Source organism: Sinohyriopsis cumingii, chromosome 14, assembly GCF_028554795.1.
Source record: "Sinohyriopsis cumingii isolate HCF-2022 chromosome 14, ASM2855479v2, whole genome shotgun sequence".
NCBI lineage: Eukaryota > Metazoa > Mollusca > Bivalvia > Unionida > Unionidae > Sinohyriopsis > Sinohyriopsis cumingii.
Genome location: NC_142974.1, coordinates 2015172 through 2035798, shown reverse-complemented (window position 1 = coordinate 2035798; position 20627 = coordinate 2015172). Strand labels below are relative to the sequence as shown.

Sequence of the window (20627 nt, the reverse complement as noted above, 5' to 3'; positions counted from 1 at the left end):
ACGGTGAAACTCCATTTTCGAAAACGGTTTTCTCACGACTCGTAAGTAAGTCATGTATCCAGTGTACCGAGGGGTTGCTCGACAGCGAGGACACGGTTTAGGAGACATGTTAAAATCGGCCTTTCGTTCGGTGGCCCCGGTGTTGAAACCGATGGTGACACGCGGATTGCACGCCTTGAAAGATGCGGCACTGACGCAAGGCAAAGAATTTCTCCAAAATGTCATCATCGACAAACAAAACCCTAAAGAAGCCTTCATGAGGGCTGGCAAAAATGTCTTGCTGCAAACGGGTAAAGACATTTTAGGCCGACGAGACACACCTATAAATGCCCTGCACGCTACCGAGTCAGGCATTCAGCAAGGACAAGGCAGAAAGAGACGACGAAGAAAATACCCTTTCACTAGACTTCAAGCGAGAAAGGCCAAGAAAAGAAGAAGAACCGTTCGAGACTTAGACGTTTTCGATTATTGAGAAAGAGAACAGAACAAAAAAAATGATGCACCAAGAGTCTTGCGCTTGTTCCAAGACGGAACTGGATCTGTTTGCCATGCCCCCCACGATGATGACGATGCAAGAATCTCAGTGGGTGGAATTTCACCCCGTCTCCTCACTGATAGATTCCGCTCCCATCGAGTTTGAAATCAAAGGACAACCCGAAGATTACATCGATCTGAATAGCAATTACTTGTATTTGAAAGTCCAAGTTCTAGATAAGGATGGTAATGGAGTAGATGACGCTGAGAATATAGCTCCCGTCAACAATTTCATGCATTCCTTGTTCAGCTCAGTGGATTTGTACTTGAATAATAAACTAGTCAGCAGCAGCATGGATACTTACCCTTACCGTGCCTACCTGGAAAATCTCTTGACGTACGGAATAGATGCCAAGAACACTCATCTCAATGCCTGCGTGCTGTGGGAACCTGACGAAGCGGGCAAGTTCGGAAAAACGGATGGAAGCAATGCCGGCTTTCAGGCAAGACAAGAGAAAATCTTAGACAAGAAGAGTTTAGAACTGATGGATCGTTTGCATTTGGACATGTGGTTGCAAGAGAAATATTTGCTGAACGGGGTCAATGTTCGCTTCAGATTGAATCGCAGCAGTGCCGCTTTCCATTTGCAGGCTGATTCTGAAAAGATTGGCATTCCTAAAAGCAAAATCGAGGAGGCCAAACTCTACGTACGACGCGTAGAAGTGTTACCCAAAGTGGGAAACGACATCAGTCAAACGTTGAGCAGAACGACCGCCAAGTATCCCATACGACGTGTGGAAGTGAAAACGTTCACCATTCCCAAGGGACAGCATTCCATGATCGAAGATCATCTGTTTCAAGGACAGTTACCCAAGCGTTTAATCCTTGGTATGGTCCTGAATTCAGCCTTCAACGGAGCCTTCGGTGAAAATCCTTTCAACTTTCAACACTTCAACGTGAAGAAAATCGAAGTCAGTCGTGATGGCAAGACCTTGTGTACCCGACCTTTCGAACCTGACTTTAGTGACAAGAAGATGAATTACTTGAGATCGTACTTGTCCCTGTACGAAGCTACCGGACAGTTAGGAACCAACACCAGTCACGGCATTACGTACGAGGATTACGCAGGAGGTTATGCTTTGTGGGCTTTCGATTTCACTCCAGACCAAGGCAGCGACGAGGGACATTTCCACCCTATAAAATCTGGCCAGATTCGTGTGGAAATTCAGTTTGCATAATCACTGAACAAGACAGTGAACGTCATCCTGTATGCAGAATTCGATAATACCATAGAAATCAACAGTTTGAGAGAAGTCATTCTAGATTATTAGAAGCCATGGAAGACTGTTATCCCTCTTTACCTAGTGGAGAAACTTTAAAGATGGAATGTGAGGAGACTGTGGAAAAAGAAGAAGACGTGATCATGATGAAATCGAGATGGCCAGAACAAGAAGCCCATTTAGTCTCCTGTTTTGCCAAACACTTGGTGGAAAAAATGACGGAATTGATCAAGAAAAATTGTTATGGATGTCAAAACGATCATCCCAGTCAAATTCAACACGATAAATGCCTAATGTTAAGTCAAGAAGAAAAATTGGACGAGTATCTGGACGAAGCTTGGAGTCTCATCTCGGACAAAGACGTGTTGCATCAGTGGTATAAAGACTTGCGTGAACATTCTTGTCCACCATTAACCACTCAAGAGATCCATCGTATCGAAGCTGTCCTGAATCAGAGTGAGGAAACAGAACGAATAACCGTTTATTCGTCAGACATTTTCAAGCAAAAAGTCAGGATCGAATTGACAACGTATTATTACCTGTAAAGGAGAAGAAAAAAACACACACAAATCAATGGATACCTGGGAACTTTATTACCTTTTGAACCACAGTTCGTATACGGCTTCTTGGAATCCTGTCGTCTGTGCTAAAGATGAACTCCCTCATCGCAAACCTAAAGACCATCAAGCTTACGTGATCAACACGGACGACAGTCATCTCCCAGGAACCCACTGGGTAGCCGTTTACTTTCCTCAAGAAGGATGTGTGGAATATTTCGATTCGTACGGATTGCCTCCTTTGGAAGACGATACCATTGACTTTATGAGAAGAAATGCTCAGACTACCCGATTTAATAACGTGAAATTACAAGGCACAGATTCCTTGGTGTGCGGACAGTACTGTGTGTATTTTCTGCATCATCGCAGCCTGGGCTATTCCTTAGAACATTTAGTGACTCATTTTGATCCTCGTTCTTCTGCTAGAAACGATGTGAAAGTAGATAGATGGTTCTGTGACCATTATGCTTATCTTTTGTCTCAAGCTAGGAAACGTAGTGTCCATCAATGGCCTAATGATTTCCAACAGTGGAAATCACAACATTGTCAGCCCTGTTTAAAGTAGAATGTCAATTGAGAACAAAATTGTTTGTGATTTGAAAAAATTGTTTGATGTTATATTGTTGGATTATTGTTAAAAAATGTTAGAGTTGTTTAGTGTTAAGTGATTTTTGAATAAAAAATGTTGTGTTTTGAAAAAAAATGCCTTTGTGGTTTGTTTAGCTATAAGAATGTTGGATTGATGCTCTTTGATTTCTTACTATCCCTCTCATGACACTCACTGAACGTTGCGGCTCAAAAATCGTGTGGGGGATGTTTTCCTTCACGTCCGCGCTTTGACTTTAAGAACCGGGGTTGTTTCCAGTCTAACCATCCATTGTCGACTCATCCTCCTAAGAAGATGTGCTCCAAACTAGCTAAGCTCAACGAAGCCTACGTGAATTTGCATAGGGTCAGACACAGTCTGATACCGAAGCCAGAAGAAATAGAGAATGTGAGAATGTTAAAAATCACTGAAGACCTGATAGAAGAGCTCTTCAGAGAAGAAATGAACAGGGAGAAAGAAGAAAGGACAGAGAAGTACAGACTTCAGAGACAGCAACAACAGCAGCAACAGCAGCAACAACAACAGCAGCAGCAACCTGAAGCTGACAGAGGCTTTGTCGATTGTCGTATCGACACCAAAGAGTTCTTCTTCTCTTTCCGAAGAAGCAGACCTATCGCCAGAAAGTCTATCCTCAGAGGACATCGCATTCTTAGAAACTAAAAAAGAATGCCATAGCAAACAAAAAAAACAGCCCTTTTCAGGGCTACCCAATACTCTAGAAAAGAAATAACTATAGATTTGCCAATGAGTGTGTAGGTAGAGTAGTGTGAATATAAACACTAACTCTTTCTTAAAAAATGTGAGGGTATGTGTTAGTGAGTTTGTGTTTGTAAGTGATCAAGTACGTTGGTAAGGATAGTAGATTAAAATGATGTCTTTTTTTTGGTGTTTGAGGTGTATATTTGAGGTTAGATTGGATTGCTTTGCGTATGTGGATAGTCTATTGAAGTGATTTATAAAAAATTTTAAAATAGTGATGGGTAGCATAAAAAAGTGAGTGAGTGTTTCTTTTAGGTCCGCGCGTTGTTGTTTTAGGTTATGATCTAGGTAAGATCAATTTTATGTTTTTAGGGGGATGTTTTCCATCACGTCCGCGCTTTCAGTATAAATTGAAACTCGCTCGGCAGTCTAGCTACCCTTGTTGATTGATCAACACAAGAATGAATAGTAGCAGAATAAGCAAACTTCTTGAACTCCAGATACATCTGGAATATGTCAGGCGCCTGGTAAATGAACTGGCTGCGGAGGCTATAATAGAAGAAGAAAGAATAAAGAAGGAAGAGGAGGAGAGAAGACAGAGGGAAGAGGAGGAAAAGAAAAGAGAAGATATGATGTCGTTCAATATTCCCGAGACAGAGGATTGGGGTGCTGAAGCGAATCATCCTCCCTCTTCGCTCCCCAGAAGAAAGGTGAAAGGAGACTGGGGAAGAAGATGCGTGTGCGGCGCCAGGCCAGGAAGGTGCAATCATTAGATAGTTGCATCTGGAGTTGAAAAAAACAGCCCTTTTAAGGGCTACCCAATACTCTAGAAAAGAAATAACTATTAATTTGCCAATGTGTGTAGGTAGAGTAGTGTGAATATAAACACTAACTCTTTTTAAAAAAATGTGAGGGTATGTGTTTGTGTGTTTGTGTGTTTGTGTTTGTGTGTTTGTGTTTGTAAGAGCTCAGGTATGTTTGTGTGAATAGTAGATTATGGGTTTCTTAGCGTATGTGAAGAGTATAGTTAGGGTTGTATTATATGAAATGAGAAAGTAGGGGATGTTTTCCTTCACGTCCGCGCTTTCAGTATAAGAACCCACCACGTTCGTCGTTCGCACCATTCTACGGAATAACGGAAAGAAAATGGTAGCTGTAACAGAATTGTTTAACCAGTTGAAAGACATTTGGTACTGGATGGTGGATGGAGCTTATGCAGTGGAAAGGATTGAACGTGAATGGAAGTATGAAGTAACCAGGGATTTTGTAAGAAGGCAAGTGACAAACCTAAAATCAGCCAGGGATCTGGTGGCAGAGATGATAGAAGAAGAAGTAAAAAGACTAAGAGGCTTTATAGATCCAGAATATGTAAAAATTGGTCACTTGAAAGAAGCCATGGATAATGTGCTATAAGTCAGGTGTTTTTTGGAAGAGGTAATGGAATGGACAGAGTGGTCCTTTGTCAAAAAAGGCTATGACCAGCTTAAGAAATCGGAACAACTTATGAGAAAAGTAATGGAGGAAGAAGTGAAAAAGATCAAAGACAAGTGGAATAAAGAACGAAAGGATAAGGAAAACTTAAAGGAAAAAGAGGCCTTTGACAAATTCAACAACAATTGGATCAAGATACAAGAGAAGTTCAGGGCTATGGGTCACCCAGACTGGTTACCTGAAAAAGAAAAAAGGAAGAACAAAGGAATTTGGGGAAAGATTAGGGGATGGATGAGGAAATGGAGTAAATAGAAGAAGAAGCAGAATAAACCCAAAGGCCCTTTTCAGGGCCAGCCATATTTCTCGAAAAGAGATAGCCTTTCAATTGCCTACCCCCTTTTTTTTTTTTTAAAAAAAAAAAAATCCCATGTTCAATTCCCTTTGTCCCTAAACAAGCCCAAACTCTATTCCCCATGTTACATTCCCCTTGTACGTAGAGTGACCCACGATTTTTCGCCATATTCAATTCCCCTTGTACGTAGAGTGACCCACGATTTATTCCCATGTTAAATTCCCCTTGTACGTAGAGTGACCCACGATTTTTCGCCATGTTAAATTTCCCTTGTACGTAGAGTGACCCAGGGGTCTCTGTAATGCTAATTCCCATTGTACGTAGGGTGCCCCCCCTTACTACTAAGCATCAACACGCGACACTAGCACATAGTCTTTTATTATCACATGAATCAATGTGAAAGCATCAACACGCGACACTAGCACATAGTCTTTTATTATCACATGAATCAATGTGAAAGTATCAACATGCGACACCATCATATAGTCTTTTATTTTACATAAATCAATGTGAAATCATCAACACCCGACACCAGCACATGGTCTTTTATTTCACATAAATCAATGTGAAAGCATCAACACCACTCGCACGCCGTAGATTGCTATTTTAATTTTTCACGTGATCACATTAGCATAGTCAGGCTCATTATAAACGACTAAAACCCTATGTATGTCGAAATTTGGCAGTCTTTAAATGCGATTTTCAGCCTTATTAGATTTGTTATGAGCTTAATTTAAAAACGTTTTGATATTTTAAAACAGAGAAAATGAAAGCAAAGTTATTTTTTTTAAAATTATGCAGGAGAGCCCCGTTAAAAACGAGTCCATTCAGCTTGTACAACCAAGCCACGTTTCCGATTTAATGTAATGACTAATGCACGATATCTTCAGAGCTGGACGTGCTGATTCAGTTTGATGTACGTGCTGATTTGCTTCTCTTTTCGGACTGCATCCAGTGACAGCAGAACACTGGAGCACGGACTTAAGTTTACATTCGGCCTGAGTCGGGACGAAACTATGTTGAATGCTTCGTCTATTATTTGATTTTTTATACAGTTGACGTCACAAATTTCAAACTAACTAAAGGTTCATAATTTGTCATTCATTCTATATTGTAATACATATCGATCTTTCAATGTTTCATTTCGATTGTTTAAAAGCATTCGTCTTTCTCGTTTGAAATGTTACCGACAAATAGAAATGATATTGTCCTATTGTTCTAGTCTTACATACATTTACCTTTTTCAGTAATATTGTTGTTAGAATTTTTTAATTTACCGTGTATTAGAGTTGCAAGAAGTCCAAATTACACGAAATCTGTATCTCGAAAAAGCGTTATAAAATTATGCTTTCACGTGAGCCTGATAATCTTTAATAATTACTGTCATCTACTCAAACACTCCTGTTTCCATAACTGAATTGTAAGTAACTTCGACATAATTTATGTTTTCAGCATACACTGTTATGTAAGGAAGATCGACGGTATCGCGGGAAGTGACATCAAGGGCAGTAATAATTGTCATGAGAACTGTCCATTCTCAATGCAAACTGATTTTCCGCTTGCTTGACAACTCTTTTTATTGTTCGCTTTAAATTCCTCACAAAGACAAGAGAATACATATAGAATATAAAAGTAAAGGAGAATGACATGGAAGTCAAAATGTGTCATTCAAAAGTGACCAAAGATCAGTAGCTATGTCAAAGGTTCAATCGTGACATCTAGCATTGGGCAGTTCCCATATTATCAGAATCGTTCAACAAACGTTATATCTCAAAAACGTGTCGAGCATTATTTGCAGGTCAACCATCCCATTTCCCGAGGTATAAATTTCTAACAAGCTGGGAGACAATCAGTAGTGAACAAGACTGAATTCTGCGAATCAAAATGAGGTCTGCGATGATTGTCGCTTCTCTGTCCGTACTAGCAGGTTTGAAAGTGTTTCGTCAGAATAACTTTCTTTAAAATGTTGAGTTATTTATAGTGAAAAGCAGTTTTTCCATATTTATATTTTATCGTAAACTGAATCGTGCAATATTTGTATGCGTAGGAAAAATTTCTTGAGCAACCAGTAGTTAAACATGCATTGAAGATTTGAGCAATTGTGGTGAAGACATGTTTTCTTCCATTCTAGCAGCTATTTTCTTTCTGTATAAGTGGAATGAAATGGGTAGTATTAGATTGCATACGTAGTGTTATTCATGAGCATGTGTTCTTTGTACATAAGTGTCTATATAGGAAGTTTGTACCATATACATGAATTCATACCTACCTACCTACTGATGTAAATGAATGCATCCACGCGTTATTTTGATAATTGCAATTAAAGGCTTAATATTTTCCCCACATCATGATTTCAAACATTCAATGACAGAACAGAAACACACTTGCAGATGTCATTATGCTGCTGAAATCCGATGAACTTCATGTAGAATAGGCACATATAAATCTAGTCCATTATCAGGACATTTCATAGAATCGACAAAAATACCAAAATCCATTCATTTCAGATCAAAAGAAAAGTTGTAGCAATGCGCATTCATTCACAATATAGCTCCAATTTCAATTCCAAAGTGCCATTTTCTTTCGAACGTTATGTCTAGCGCGCGACTAAGTTCAAATTTATTTGGGTGGAGTTATGTGTGCATTAATAATGTTGTTGCTGTGTAATTATGCATCTGCGCTTGTGTGTTTAGTTTGGAATACGGCATATATTCAGTTACTTTGTTTCTCGTTGTGTATTTTTTATATCTAATTAAGCCTTGGGTAGAATAAGAAAATAAGCATATAATAAAAAGGTTACTGCATTTATATGGGAAAATATGAACTCGTTTTGTCGGATGGATATGCTACACTCCTAAGGTCGTGCAGTATTCCATCCGAAAAACTCGTTTGTATTTTCCCATACAAATGCAGTAACCTATAATCATTAATCCTTTCCAAGCCAAATATTGGTTACCGAAACATCCACAACAAAGATCTATTCCTACTCAAAGTGTGAAGCACATATACCTAAAATTATCGCGTTAATTCCTTATGCTGAGAAATTAGGGAGGTCAAATTTACGGAACTTATGCATGATATTGTAAAGTCTCGTGAATACTACGTATTTGGAAGTGTTCTCCTAGAATTTGCTAATTACTCGGGTTGATAAATATTTTCACATGAGTGACTCGTATAAGCAATAAAATAGTCGATCAACAGTAATAAAGCTATATAACTATAAGCAAGAAGTAAATGCACATAAAACGTATGAAATAATAATAGTAATGATAATAATAATAATAATAATAATAATAATAACAGCCCTTTCACATCTACGGGAAAAAAGAAAGTTCTCTGGTGTTAGGAATTCATAATGGCCCAATAAGTTGAAAACGGACAGTGAAAACTAATTTTCTCATAACCTCGGCGCTTCTACTTTCATTGAGTCTTTGTCAAAGGTATGTACAAAATAGAGACGAAGATGACAAAAGATTAAATAAAAATATTGGAGATAAAACCTATACGACCCCTCGCATGATTATGGCTTTAGAAGAGGTACTATTTAAAAATCGTGGATAACCCGGTACCCCGCATTATCTGTTTTATATAATCAAATGGCAACCTATTTTTTTCTGGACTGCAAACGGAGTTCTTTTTTTTGGTCAATATGTCAGGTTTACTATGATAATGCTATAGTGTCCAAATTATGATTTACTCTCACGTGCATAAATTATTTTTAATGCCAAAAGCCATGGACAAAATATATATAGTAGAATGGAGATATAACTCCACTTGATTTGATTAGGTGTTTCTCGTTCGAACACACTTTTACGCGGCTTCATTCTCTTATGCAATCTGCACTGTACACATGGACTTCACCATGGTTCTTTCTGAAGAATATTTCATCTCAGCTGTTTTGGGGGTACCTTTAATTTATGCCTATTAGCAAACAATATTTGGAAATGCAGAAGGTGTTTATAATGAAAATTCAACCTTTACATTTCATATTTTTCTAAAAATAAATAATTTCGCTTGAAGGTTTTGTTATGTAAGCTTAAGAATACCTATCGTCACAGTGATATCGAAAAATACATGCTAAATTAATGACTTTTAACATGTAAATGTTTTTCATTTATGAAAGTGTCATCATACCTTTTTCGGGGGGGGGGGATAATACAAAGAAAGGAGCAAATATGCACTACTATAGGTAGATTTTGACAACTCTAATCGTAACAACATCATCAAGAACGACTTATACCATATCACAACTTAAACAACAAGAAATAATAATAACACTGATGATAGCATCGAAATAATCGTGTGTCATCATCATGGACAATCCCACGTGAGGCCCTGGTAATAATGTTTTACCGTTAAGGTCAAAGTCATTGATATGTAGAGTATATTTTTCTAAAGTAAGTTACATACAAACAACATGTTAATTAAAAAGGACTGTAGTTATGTATCCCCCCACCCCACAAACCTCCATAGCCATCATTATCGTTGGCATAATCATCATTATAATTTTAATCATAATAATAATCGTTTAAATCACACTCGTATTATTAGGGTCATCATCATCTTTTTGTCGTCGTCGTCGTTGGTAGTGGACGTTTTTCGCTTGTGATATGTTGGTGTAGTCGTAAATCAATTTGGTGTAGTTGGTGTCTGTTGTCGATTAAGTTTGTTTTCATCAGCTCAGTTTTTAACACAAGTGACACAAATATTAAAATTTGGATATAATAATAATTGTAATTCCTATGTTCCTGATTATTATTGGGATATAATTCTCAACAAGTCTTATGCTATTGCCTATAATTGATACATAATTAATGCATGTCGTTGTACTAAACTCGTTAATAGCATTTACGACTATAGGTTAGTATTAGGATTATGCATTATACTTACGTTCACTTGTTTGTTTGCTTGTTTTTGTTAATTTGAACTCTTGGTTTTTGTTGGTTTAGTTTAAATTGGATAAGAATTTCATTTTAATTGTTGCAATACAGTGAAATGTTGTGGAAAGCATATATTAAGCAAAGCTGCTGAACATTTCAAAGAAAGATATTGAACTATATCTTTTTCATCTTTGGTATTGGTCAAATAATTATTCTTATTGATGATGGTCCTAAAATTTGGTATCTAAATAAAAAAAGGGACAAAATAAAGCACACGGTTGCCAGTAGGTCTCAAATAATGACCTGCCTCGCAAATCCCTCAACTCCACTCAGTTATAAATGTTTACACCTACAGTATGTTATATATTTACAGTTTTACGGGACAGTCGGTTCTATACACTTTCTGCCCATTTTATGTCTGGTGACTTTTAATTATTTCAGTGTGTGTACTTGGTCAGGATTCTTCGACTCCAGCACCGTCCCTTTGTTGGACCAACTTCCGATGCCATAATGGTTTCTCATGCAGCGCTGACCAGGACCCAGCCTGCATTAACCACCATTGCACGTGCTTAACTACTCATGGTAAGAATCTCTTTAATATTGATGAGGATTAGCAAACTAGGATTTATAAAATATATACATTTTCTTTTTCTTGAGTTTCTTTTCTTTCCCGCAATTTCGCTTAGTACATTGTCTCCGAAAACTAATTACCGATGCAGAACATGGATACATGTTCAGTGACGAGTCAGAAAAAGGTATCTTTTATGTAATTATGCTTCAGATTGATGTTTTCTTTTACGACAATGCTGTGAAGTTTACGACAATTCTAAAAATGTTAGATATAAATAGAATCAGAAATAAAAAGGATATAAATAATTAGAAGATATATTACGGATTCGCTATTATGACCCTTCTCACATTTATAGAATGCTAAATTAAAAATATAAAAATTTAATTTCTTTTTTAATTATTTTTGTTTAAAAATAATGAATAAATAAATTAATTGCTCAATCAATCTACCAATAAGTAAATGAAAAAGTTCTATAAAAATATGTTATCGTGTTTGGGGTTCTATTGGTTGGATATCAAATGTTGGATATCATACTTATACTGGATATCATATGTTGGGTATCATACTTATACTGGATATCAAATGTTGGATATCATGCTTAGACTGGATATCATATATTGGGTATCATACTTGTACTAGATATCATATGTTGGGTATCATACTTAGACTGGATATCATATATTGGGTATCATACTTGTACTATATATCATATGTTGGGTATCATACTTGTACTAGATATCAGATGTTGGATATCATGCTTAGACTGGATATCATATATTGGGTATCATGCTTATACTGGATATCAAATGTTGTATGTCATGCTTAGACTGGATATCATATATTGGGTATCATGCTTATAATGGATATCAAATATTGGTTATCGTGCTTAGACTGGATATCAGATATTGGGTATCATACGTAGACTGGATATCAAATGTTGGATATCATGCTTAGACTTGATATCATATATTGGATATCATATTTATACTGGATATCAAATGTTGGATATCATGCTTAAGCTGGATATCAAATGTTGAGTATCATACTTGTACTTGTTTGGACGTGGGCTACTGTGTAATCAGCGTAAACCCAGATCATGGATACGCACTTAACTCCAGCTGTTTGTTGTATTTATGATTTCAACGAATAGATGGAATTCAGTATGCTGGCTTTAAATTCGATGTCAGATCTAGGTCTGCAATGTTTGTATTTGAATGAATAATGTTCGTTGGTATGGTCACTTCGTGCAATTCTAATAATGTTGCATTCTTCTTCCTCAGCGTGCACACGTACAACAGAGTGCCGTGATATCGGAGCCTGTCAGGCTAATTTGCGTCACCATGAGGTATGTCATGACGGCAAGTGCCACTGTGCCGATATCACTGATGTCGTAGGTGGAGTCGTCGGATAAATAAAGATCACTCCAAGAAAGAATGCTCCAGTTAAACCGAAAACACACACTGAGAAAACACCATTATCAACATATTTGTCGTAATCTTTGCAATTATAAAAGAATATAGAATAAATATTTTAAATATTCTAACGTAGTTCAAATGCCGAATTTTCAAGCAACAAAACTTTTCTTTTGTTGAATAAAAGTGAAAAAGAAAACGTAAATTGAAAAGCAACTGATCCTGATTATATGAAGTAATTTCGGGGCACAGAACAAACATGTTACAAGTCAAAAAGTGCGTCAAAATGACAAACGGAATGTGTGTTCATCAATTAAATACATGGCACATTACACGCATAATTGTGGCGATAAAAACATTCAAACATTTTACATTATTTTTTTCAAAACTGCGCTGATATCAAGCATTGATCTGGCCGTTTATTTTTTATCTTTATTAGTTGTTGATAACTTACATTTTTCATTCAAAGATCTCCCTGGAGTATTTTCATCCCTAAAAAGTATTGTTAAAAGAAATACCCATGAATTCTTCATCAATCTGTTTACACACATATGTAAAGAATCGTAGCTATGTTGTAAATACAGTCTTAAAACATTTCCACGTATGTCTCCATGCTTCCATAATGGCTGGAAATGATCTCGCTGGGAGTTATATTGACAGTATGCCGACAACTCTACTATTGAATTTACACAGTGCATGCAGAAGAACATAACTCATTTGAATCTCAAAAAAATAGTAAAAGCAATAAGACAAGTAAAAAGAAAGAACACAAAACAGGCGTACTGTATTTTATTTGCAAACAGTATGTGCAGAAAAAAGTAAAAGTTCAATTTCTCCAAGTTCCATATAAAATTCACTTCTCCTTGGCACTAAATGAATTATCAATAAGCGTCAATAGTCTCACTACATACAGATTTCATATAACTGTGCATTGCATCAAAGTCAGTGGACTAAAATGGTATGGATTTTTTTTATATATTATGTTATTCTTTCACACACTCATCATTTCTTTACAATTAGTACACCATGCACCACTCACAGGTACTAAACTGTGAATTCCATCCATTCCAACGTACAAGCCTGCATGCATCCATCGTAGGTACATACATACATACACACATACATACATACATACATACATACATACATACATACCTGCATCCATATATACAGAACCTTATACAGACAGGGACATTCATTATCAGAACCGTATATAGACATGAAAATTAACTATCAGAACCTTAAACAGCCAAAAATTAACTATCAGAACCTTATACAGATAGGAACATTAATAATCAGAACCTTATATAGACAGGAACATTAATTATCAGAACTTTAAACAGACAGGAACATTAATTATCAGAACTTTATAAGGACAGGAACATTAATTATCAGAACATTATAAGGACAGGAACATTAATTATCAGAACTTTATATACACTTGAACATTAATTATCAGAACATTATAAGGACAGGAACATTAATTATCAGAACATTATAAGGACAGGAACATTAATTATCAGAACTTTATATAGACTTGAACATTAATTATCAGAACATTATAAGGACAGGAACATTAATTATCAGAACATTATAAGGACAGGAACATTAATTATCAGAACTTTATATGGACTTGAACATTAATTATCAGAACATTATAAGGACAGGAACATTAATTATCAGAACATTATAAGGACAGGAACATTAATTATCAGAACATTATAAGGACAGGAACATTAATTATCAGAACATTATAAGGACAGGAACATTAATTATCAGAACATTATAAGGACAGGAACATTAATTATCAGAACTTTATATAGACTTGAACATTAATTATCAGAACATTATAAGGACAGGAACATTAATTATCAGAACATTATAAGGACAGGAACATTAATTATCAGAACATTATAAGGACAGGAACATTAATTATCAGAACTTTATATAGACTTGAACATTAATTATCAGAACATTATAAGGACAGGAACATTAATAATCAGAACATTATAAGGACAGGAACATTAATTATCAGAACATTATAAGGACAGGAACATTAATTATCAGAACATTATATAGACTTGAACATTAATTATTAGAACATTATAAGGACAGGAACATTAATTATCAGAACATTATAAGGACAGGAACATTAATTATCAGAACATTATAAGGACAGGAACATTAATTATCAGAACATTATAAGGACAGGAACATTAATTATCAGAACATTATAAGGACAGGAACATTAATTATCAGAACTTTATATAGACTTGAACATTAATTATCAGAACATTATAAGGACAGGAACATTAATTATCAGAACATTATAAGGACAGGAACATTAATTATCAGAACTTTATATGGACTTGAACATTAATTATCAGAACATTATAAGGACAGGAACATTAATTATCAGAACATTATAAGGACAGGAACATTAATTATCAGAACATTATAAGGACAGGAACATTAATTATCAGAACTTTATATAGACTTGAACATTAATTATCAGAACATTATAAGGACAGGAACATAAATTTTCAGAACTTTATATAGACTTGAACATTAATTATCAGAACATTATAAGGACAGGAACATTAATTATCAGAACATTATAAGGACAGGAACATTAATTATCAGAGCCTTATATAGACTTGAACATTAATTATCAGAACATTATAAGGACAGGAACATTAATTATCAGAACATTATAAGGACAGAAACATTAACTATCAGAACCTTATATACACTTGAACATTAATTATCAGAACATTATAAGGACAGAAACATTAAATATCAGAACTTTATATAGACTTGAACATTAATTATCAGAACATTATAAGGACAGAAACATTAATTATCAGAACATTATAAGGACAGGAACATTAATTATCAGAACATTATAAGGACAGGAACATTAATTATCAGAACATTATAAGGACAGGAACATTAATTATCAGAACATTATATAGACTTGAACATTAATTATCAGAACATTATAAGGACAGGAACATTAATTATCAGAACATTATAAGGACAGGAACATTAATTATCAGAACCTTATATAGACTTGAACATTAATTATCAGAACATTATAAGGACAGGAACATTAATTATCAGAACATTATAAGGACAGAAACATTAATTATCAGAACCTTATATAGACTTGAACATTAATTATCAGAACATTATAAGGACAGGAACATTAATTATCAGAACATTATAAGGACAGGAACATTAATTATCAGAACATTATAAGGACAGGAACATTAATTATCAGAACTTTATATGGACTTGAACATTAATTATCAGAACATTACAAGGACAGGAACATTAATTATCATAAAATTATAAGGACAGGAACATTAATTATCAGAACCTTATATACACTTGAACATTAATTATCAGAACCTTATATAGACAGGAACATTAATTATCAGAATTTACACAGACAGAAGCATTAATTATCAGAACCTTATATAGACAGGAACATTAATTATCAAAACCTTATACAGACAGAAGCATTAATTATCAGAACCTTATATATACAGAAGCATTAATTATCAGAACCTTATATAGACAGGAACATTAATTATCAGAATTTACACAGACAGAAGCATTAATTATCAGAACCTTATATAGACAGGAACATTAATTATCAAAACCTTATACAGACTTGAACATTAATTATCAGAACCTTATATAGATTTGAACATTAATTATCAGAACCTTGTAAAGAAAGGAACATTAATTATCAGAACCTTATGCAGACAGGAACATTAATTATCAGAACGTTATACAGACAGAAACATTAATTATCAGAACCTTATACAGAAAGGAACATTAATTATCAGAACCTTATATAGACTTGAACATTAATTGTCAGAACCTTATTTAGATTTGAACATTAATTAACAAAACCTTATAAAGATAGGAGCATTAATTATCAGAACCTTATATAGACTTGAACATTAATTATCAGAACCTTATATAGACAGGAACATTAATTATCAAAACCTTATACAGACTTGAACATTAATTATCAGAACCTTATATAGATTTGAACATTAATTATCAGAACCTTATAAAGAAAGGAACATTAATTATCAGAACCTTATACAGACAGAAACATTAATTATCAGAACCTTATACAGAAAGGAACATTAATTATCAGAACCTTATGTAGACTTGAACATTAATTGTCAGAACCTTATTTAGATTTGAACATTAATTAACAAAACCATATAAAGATAGGAGCATTAATTATCAGAACCTTATATAGACTTGAACATTAATTATCAGAACCTTATATAGACAGGAACATTAATTACCAGAACGTTATGCAGACAGGAACATTAATTATCAAAACCTTGTAAAGAAAGGAACATTAATTATCAGAACCTTATATAGACAGGAACATTAATTATCAAAACCTTATACAGACTTGAACATTAATTATCAGAACCTCATATTTGTTTTGAACATTAATTATCAGAACCTTGTAAAGAAAGGAACATTAATTATCAGAACCTTATGCAGACAGGAACATTAATTATCAGAACGTTATACAGACAGAAACATTAATTATCAGAACCTTATACAGAAAGGAACATTAATTATCAGAAACTTATACAGACAGGAACATAAATTGTCAGAACCTTGTAAAGAAAGGAACATTAATTATCAGAAGCTTATACAGACAGGAACATTAATTATCAGAACCTTATATAGACTTGAACATTAATTGTCAGAACCTTATTTAGATTTGAACATTAATTAACAAAACCTTATAAAGATAGGAGCATGAATTATCAGAACCTTATATAGACTTGAACATTAATTATCAGAACCTTATACAGACAGGAACATTAATTGTCAGAACCTTGTAAAGAAAGGAACATTAATTATCAGAACGTTATACAGACAGAAACATTAATTATCAGAACCTTATACAGAAAGGAACATTAATTATCAGAAGCTTATACAGACAGGAACATAAATTGTCAGAACCTTGTAAAGAAAGGAACATTAGTTATCAGAACCTTATACAGACAGGAACATTAATTATCAGAACGTTACACAGACAGGAACATTAATTACCAGAACGTTATGCAGACAGGAACGTTAATTATCAGAACCTTATAAAGACAGGAACATTAATTATCAGAACGGTACACAGACAGGAACATTAATTACCAGAACCTTATACAGACAGGAACATTAATTACCAGAACCTTATACAGACAGGAACATTAATTACCAGAACGTTATGCAGACAGGAACATTAATTATCAGAACCTTATAAAGACAGGAACATTAATTATCAGAACGTTACACAGACAGGAACATTAATTACCAGAACGTTATGCAGACAGGAACGTTAATTATCAGAACCTTATAAAGACAGGAACATTAATTATCAGAACGTTATACAGACAGGAACATTAATTACCAGAACCTTATACAGAAAGGAACATTAATTATCAGAACCTTATATAGACTTGAACATTAATTATCAGAACCTTATATAGACTTGAACATTAATTATCAGAACCTTATACAGACAGGAACATTAATTATCAGAACTTTACACAGACAGGAACATTAATTACCAGAACCTTATACAGACAGGAACATTAATTATCAGAACCTTATACAGACAGGAACATTAATTATCAGAACCTTATACAGACAGGAACATTAATTATCAGAACTTTACACAGACAGGAACATTAATTACCAGAACCTTATACAGACAGGAACATTAATTATCAGAACCTTATATAGATTTGAACATTAATTATCAGAAGCTTATAAAGACAGGAACATTAATTATCAGAACCTTATATAGACAGGAACATTAATTATCAGAACCTTATATAGACTTGAACATTAATTATCAGAACCTTATATAGACTTGAATATTAATTATCAGAACCTTATAAAGATAGGAACATTAATTATCAGAACCTTATATAGACTTGAACATTAATTTTCATAACCTTATAGAGACAGAAACATTAATTATCACAACCTTATATAGACAGAACCTTATATAGACAGAACCATTAATTATCAGAGCCTTATAGAGACAGGAACATTAATTATCAGAACCTTATATAGACTTGAAGATCAATTATCAGAACCTTATAAAGGTAGGAACAATAATTAGCAGAACCTTTTATAGACAGAAACATTAATTATCAGAACCTTCTACAGACAAAAACATTAATTATCAGAACCTTATATAGACAGAAACATTAATTATCAGAACCTTCTACACACAGAAATATTAATTATCAGAACCTTATATAGACGGAACATTAATTATCAGAACCGTATACAGACAGGAACATTAATTATCAGAACGTTGCACAGACAGGAACATTAATTACCAGAACCTTATACAGACAGGAACATTAATTATGAGAACCTTATAAAGACAGGAACATTAACTATCAGAACATTATAAGGACAGGGACATTAATTATCAGCACCTAACATAGACTTGAACATTAATTATCAGAACCTTATATAGACTTGAACATTAATTATCAGAACCTTATATAGACTTGAACATTAATTATCAAAACATTATATAGACTTGAACATTCATTATCAGAACATTATAAAGACTTGAACATTAATTTTCAAAACCTAACATTGACTTTAACTATTATAATTATCAGAACCTTATACATACAGAAGCATTAATTATCAGAACTTTAGATAGACAGGAACATTAATTATCAGAACCGTATAAAGACCGGAACATGAATTATCAGAACATTAGAAAGGCTTGAACATTAATTATCAGAACCTTATATAAACTTGACGATTAATTATCAGAACCTAATATAGCCTTGAGCATTAATTATCAGAACCTTCTACAGACAGATACATTAATTATCAGAATCTTATAAAGATAGGAATATTAATTATCAGAACCTATAATGACAGGAACATTAATTATCAGAACCTTATAAAGATAGGAACAATAATTAGCAGTACCTTCTACATACAGAAACATTAATTATCAGAACCTTATATAGATAGAAACATTAATTATCAGAACCTTCTACATACAGAAACAATAATTATCAGAACCTTATATAGACAGGAACATTAATTATCAGAACCTTATAAAGACAGGAACATTAATTATGAGAACCTTATAAAGATAGGAACGTTAATTATCAGAACGTTATAATTACAGAAACATTAATTATCAGAACCTTATATAAACAGGAACATTAAGTATCAGAACATTATACAGACAGGAACATTAATTATCAGAACCTAATATGGACTTGAACATTAATTATCAGAACCTTATATAGACTTGAACATTACTTATCAGAACCTTGTACAGACAGAAACATTAATTATCGGAAGCTTATATAGACACGAACATTAATTATCAGAACCTAATATAGACTTGAACATTAATTATCAGAACCTTATACAGACAGAAACATTACTTATCAGAACTTTATATAAAAACCTTAGACATGATACTATGAACAGTATTTGGATGTAAATTCATCTCCAATATTTTCTGAGTTCAAAAGACTATGAGTTTTGTCCCTTAGAAAACTTCAATTACAATTTTCTTACGTACAACGATGAACAAGAGTTGGTTATTTAAATGTGTCTTATGCAAATGCCCATTATCTTAAACTAAAGCCCGCAATCATGAATAAAAGTTAAAGAGACAATATAGGTTTGCAGAACACTTCTGCTCATAATAAAAAATAAAGATTTAAACATTCAAGTTTTTATTGACTCAAATGCACATTTGATACCATAATAACTACAATTACATTGAAACATTTCTTATGAATGATACAAGATTTACATAAAGCAGTGTAGTAGTTCTGTATACGTGAAAGGTCATCTGAAATCAGTTATCTTTTCCCTTGAAGTGCCTAATGTCAATGTTGCATTTCTCCAGCATCAAACGCAATCTCAATAATCTCTGATATTTCTTTTTCAGTTCGTTAATTAATGTAAGGGGAGGGGTGTGTGATTACTGAATACAACAATCGGAGAAGGATCTGAACTAACATACATTCCAAAGTGAGGACAAGCCAATATTAAAGCCCAACATTACTTCTCGATTTGTTTAATGATTTCGTTGCTGCTTATTTAATTTCGCTTTAAAACAATTGATCCACACCAGTTTTGGTTTCTTGAATCAACACCAATATTTGCATCACTTGTATCAACATATATTTTGAATGATAGACTGAAACTTGAAGCTGAAAAAATTAATGTACTTCTAGGTATGGTTTTTAGTTTATCGAAAGCTTCCTGATATTTGTTTGATCACTGAATCTTGGACTTCTTATGCAACGATTG

At 34.0% G+C, this 20627-nt stretch overlaps 1 protein-coding gene across 1 annotated transcript; it reads left to right on the top strand.

Annotated features, from left to right (window-relative positions):
• Positions 1–7206: 7206 nt before the first annotated feature.
• LOC149783090 (uncharacterized) lies at positions 7207–12394 on the top strand. Its single transcript, XM_089933066.1, has 3 exons — positions 7207–7327; positions 10722–10862; positions 12132–12394. The coding sequence occupies exons 1-3, from the start codon at positions 7285–7287 to the stop codon at positions 12260–12262; spliced, it is 315 nt and encodes a 104-aa protein (XP_089789192.1). The 5' UTR covers positions 7207–7284; the 3' UTR covers positions 12263–12394.
• Positions 12395–20627: the final 8233 nt, after the last annotated feature.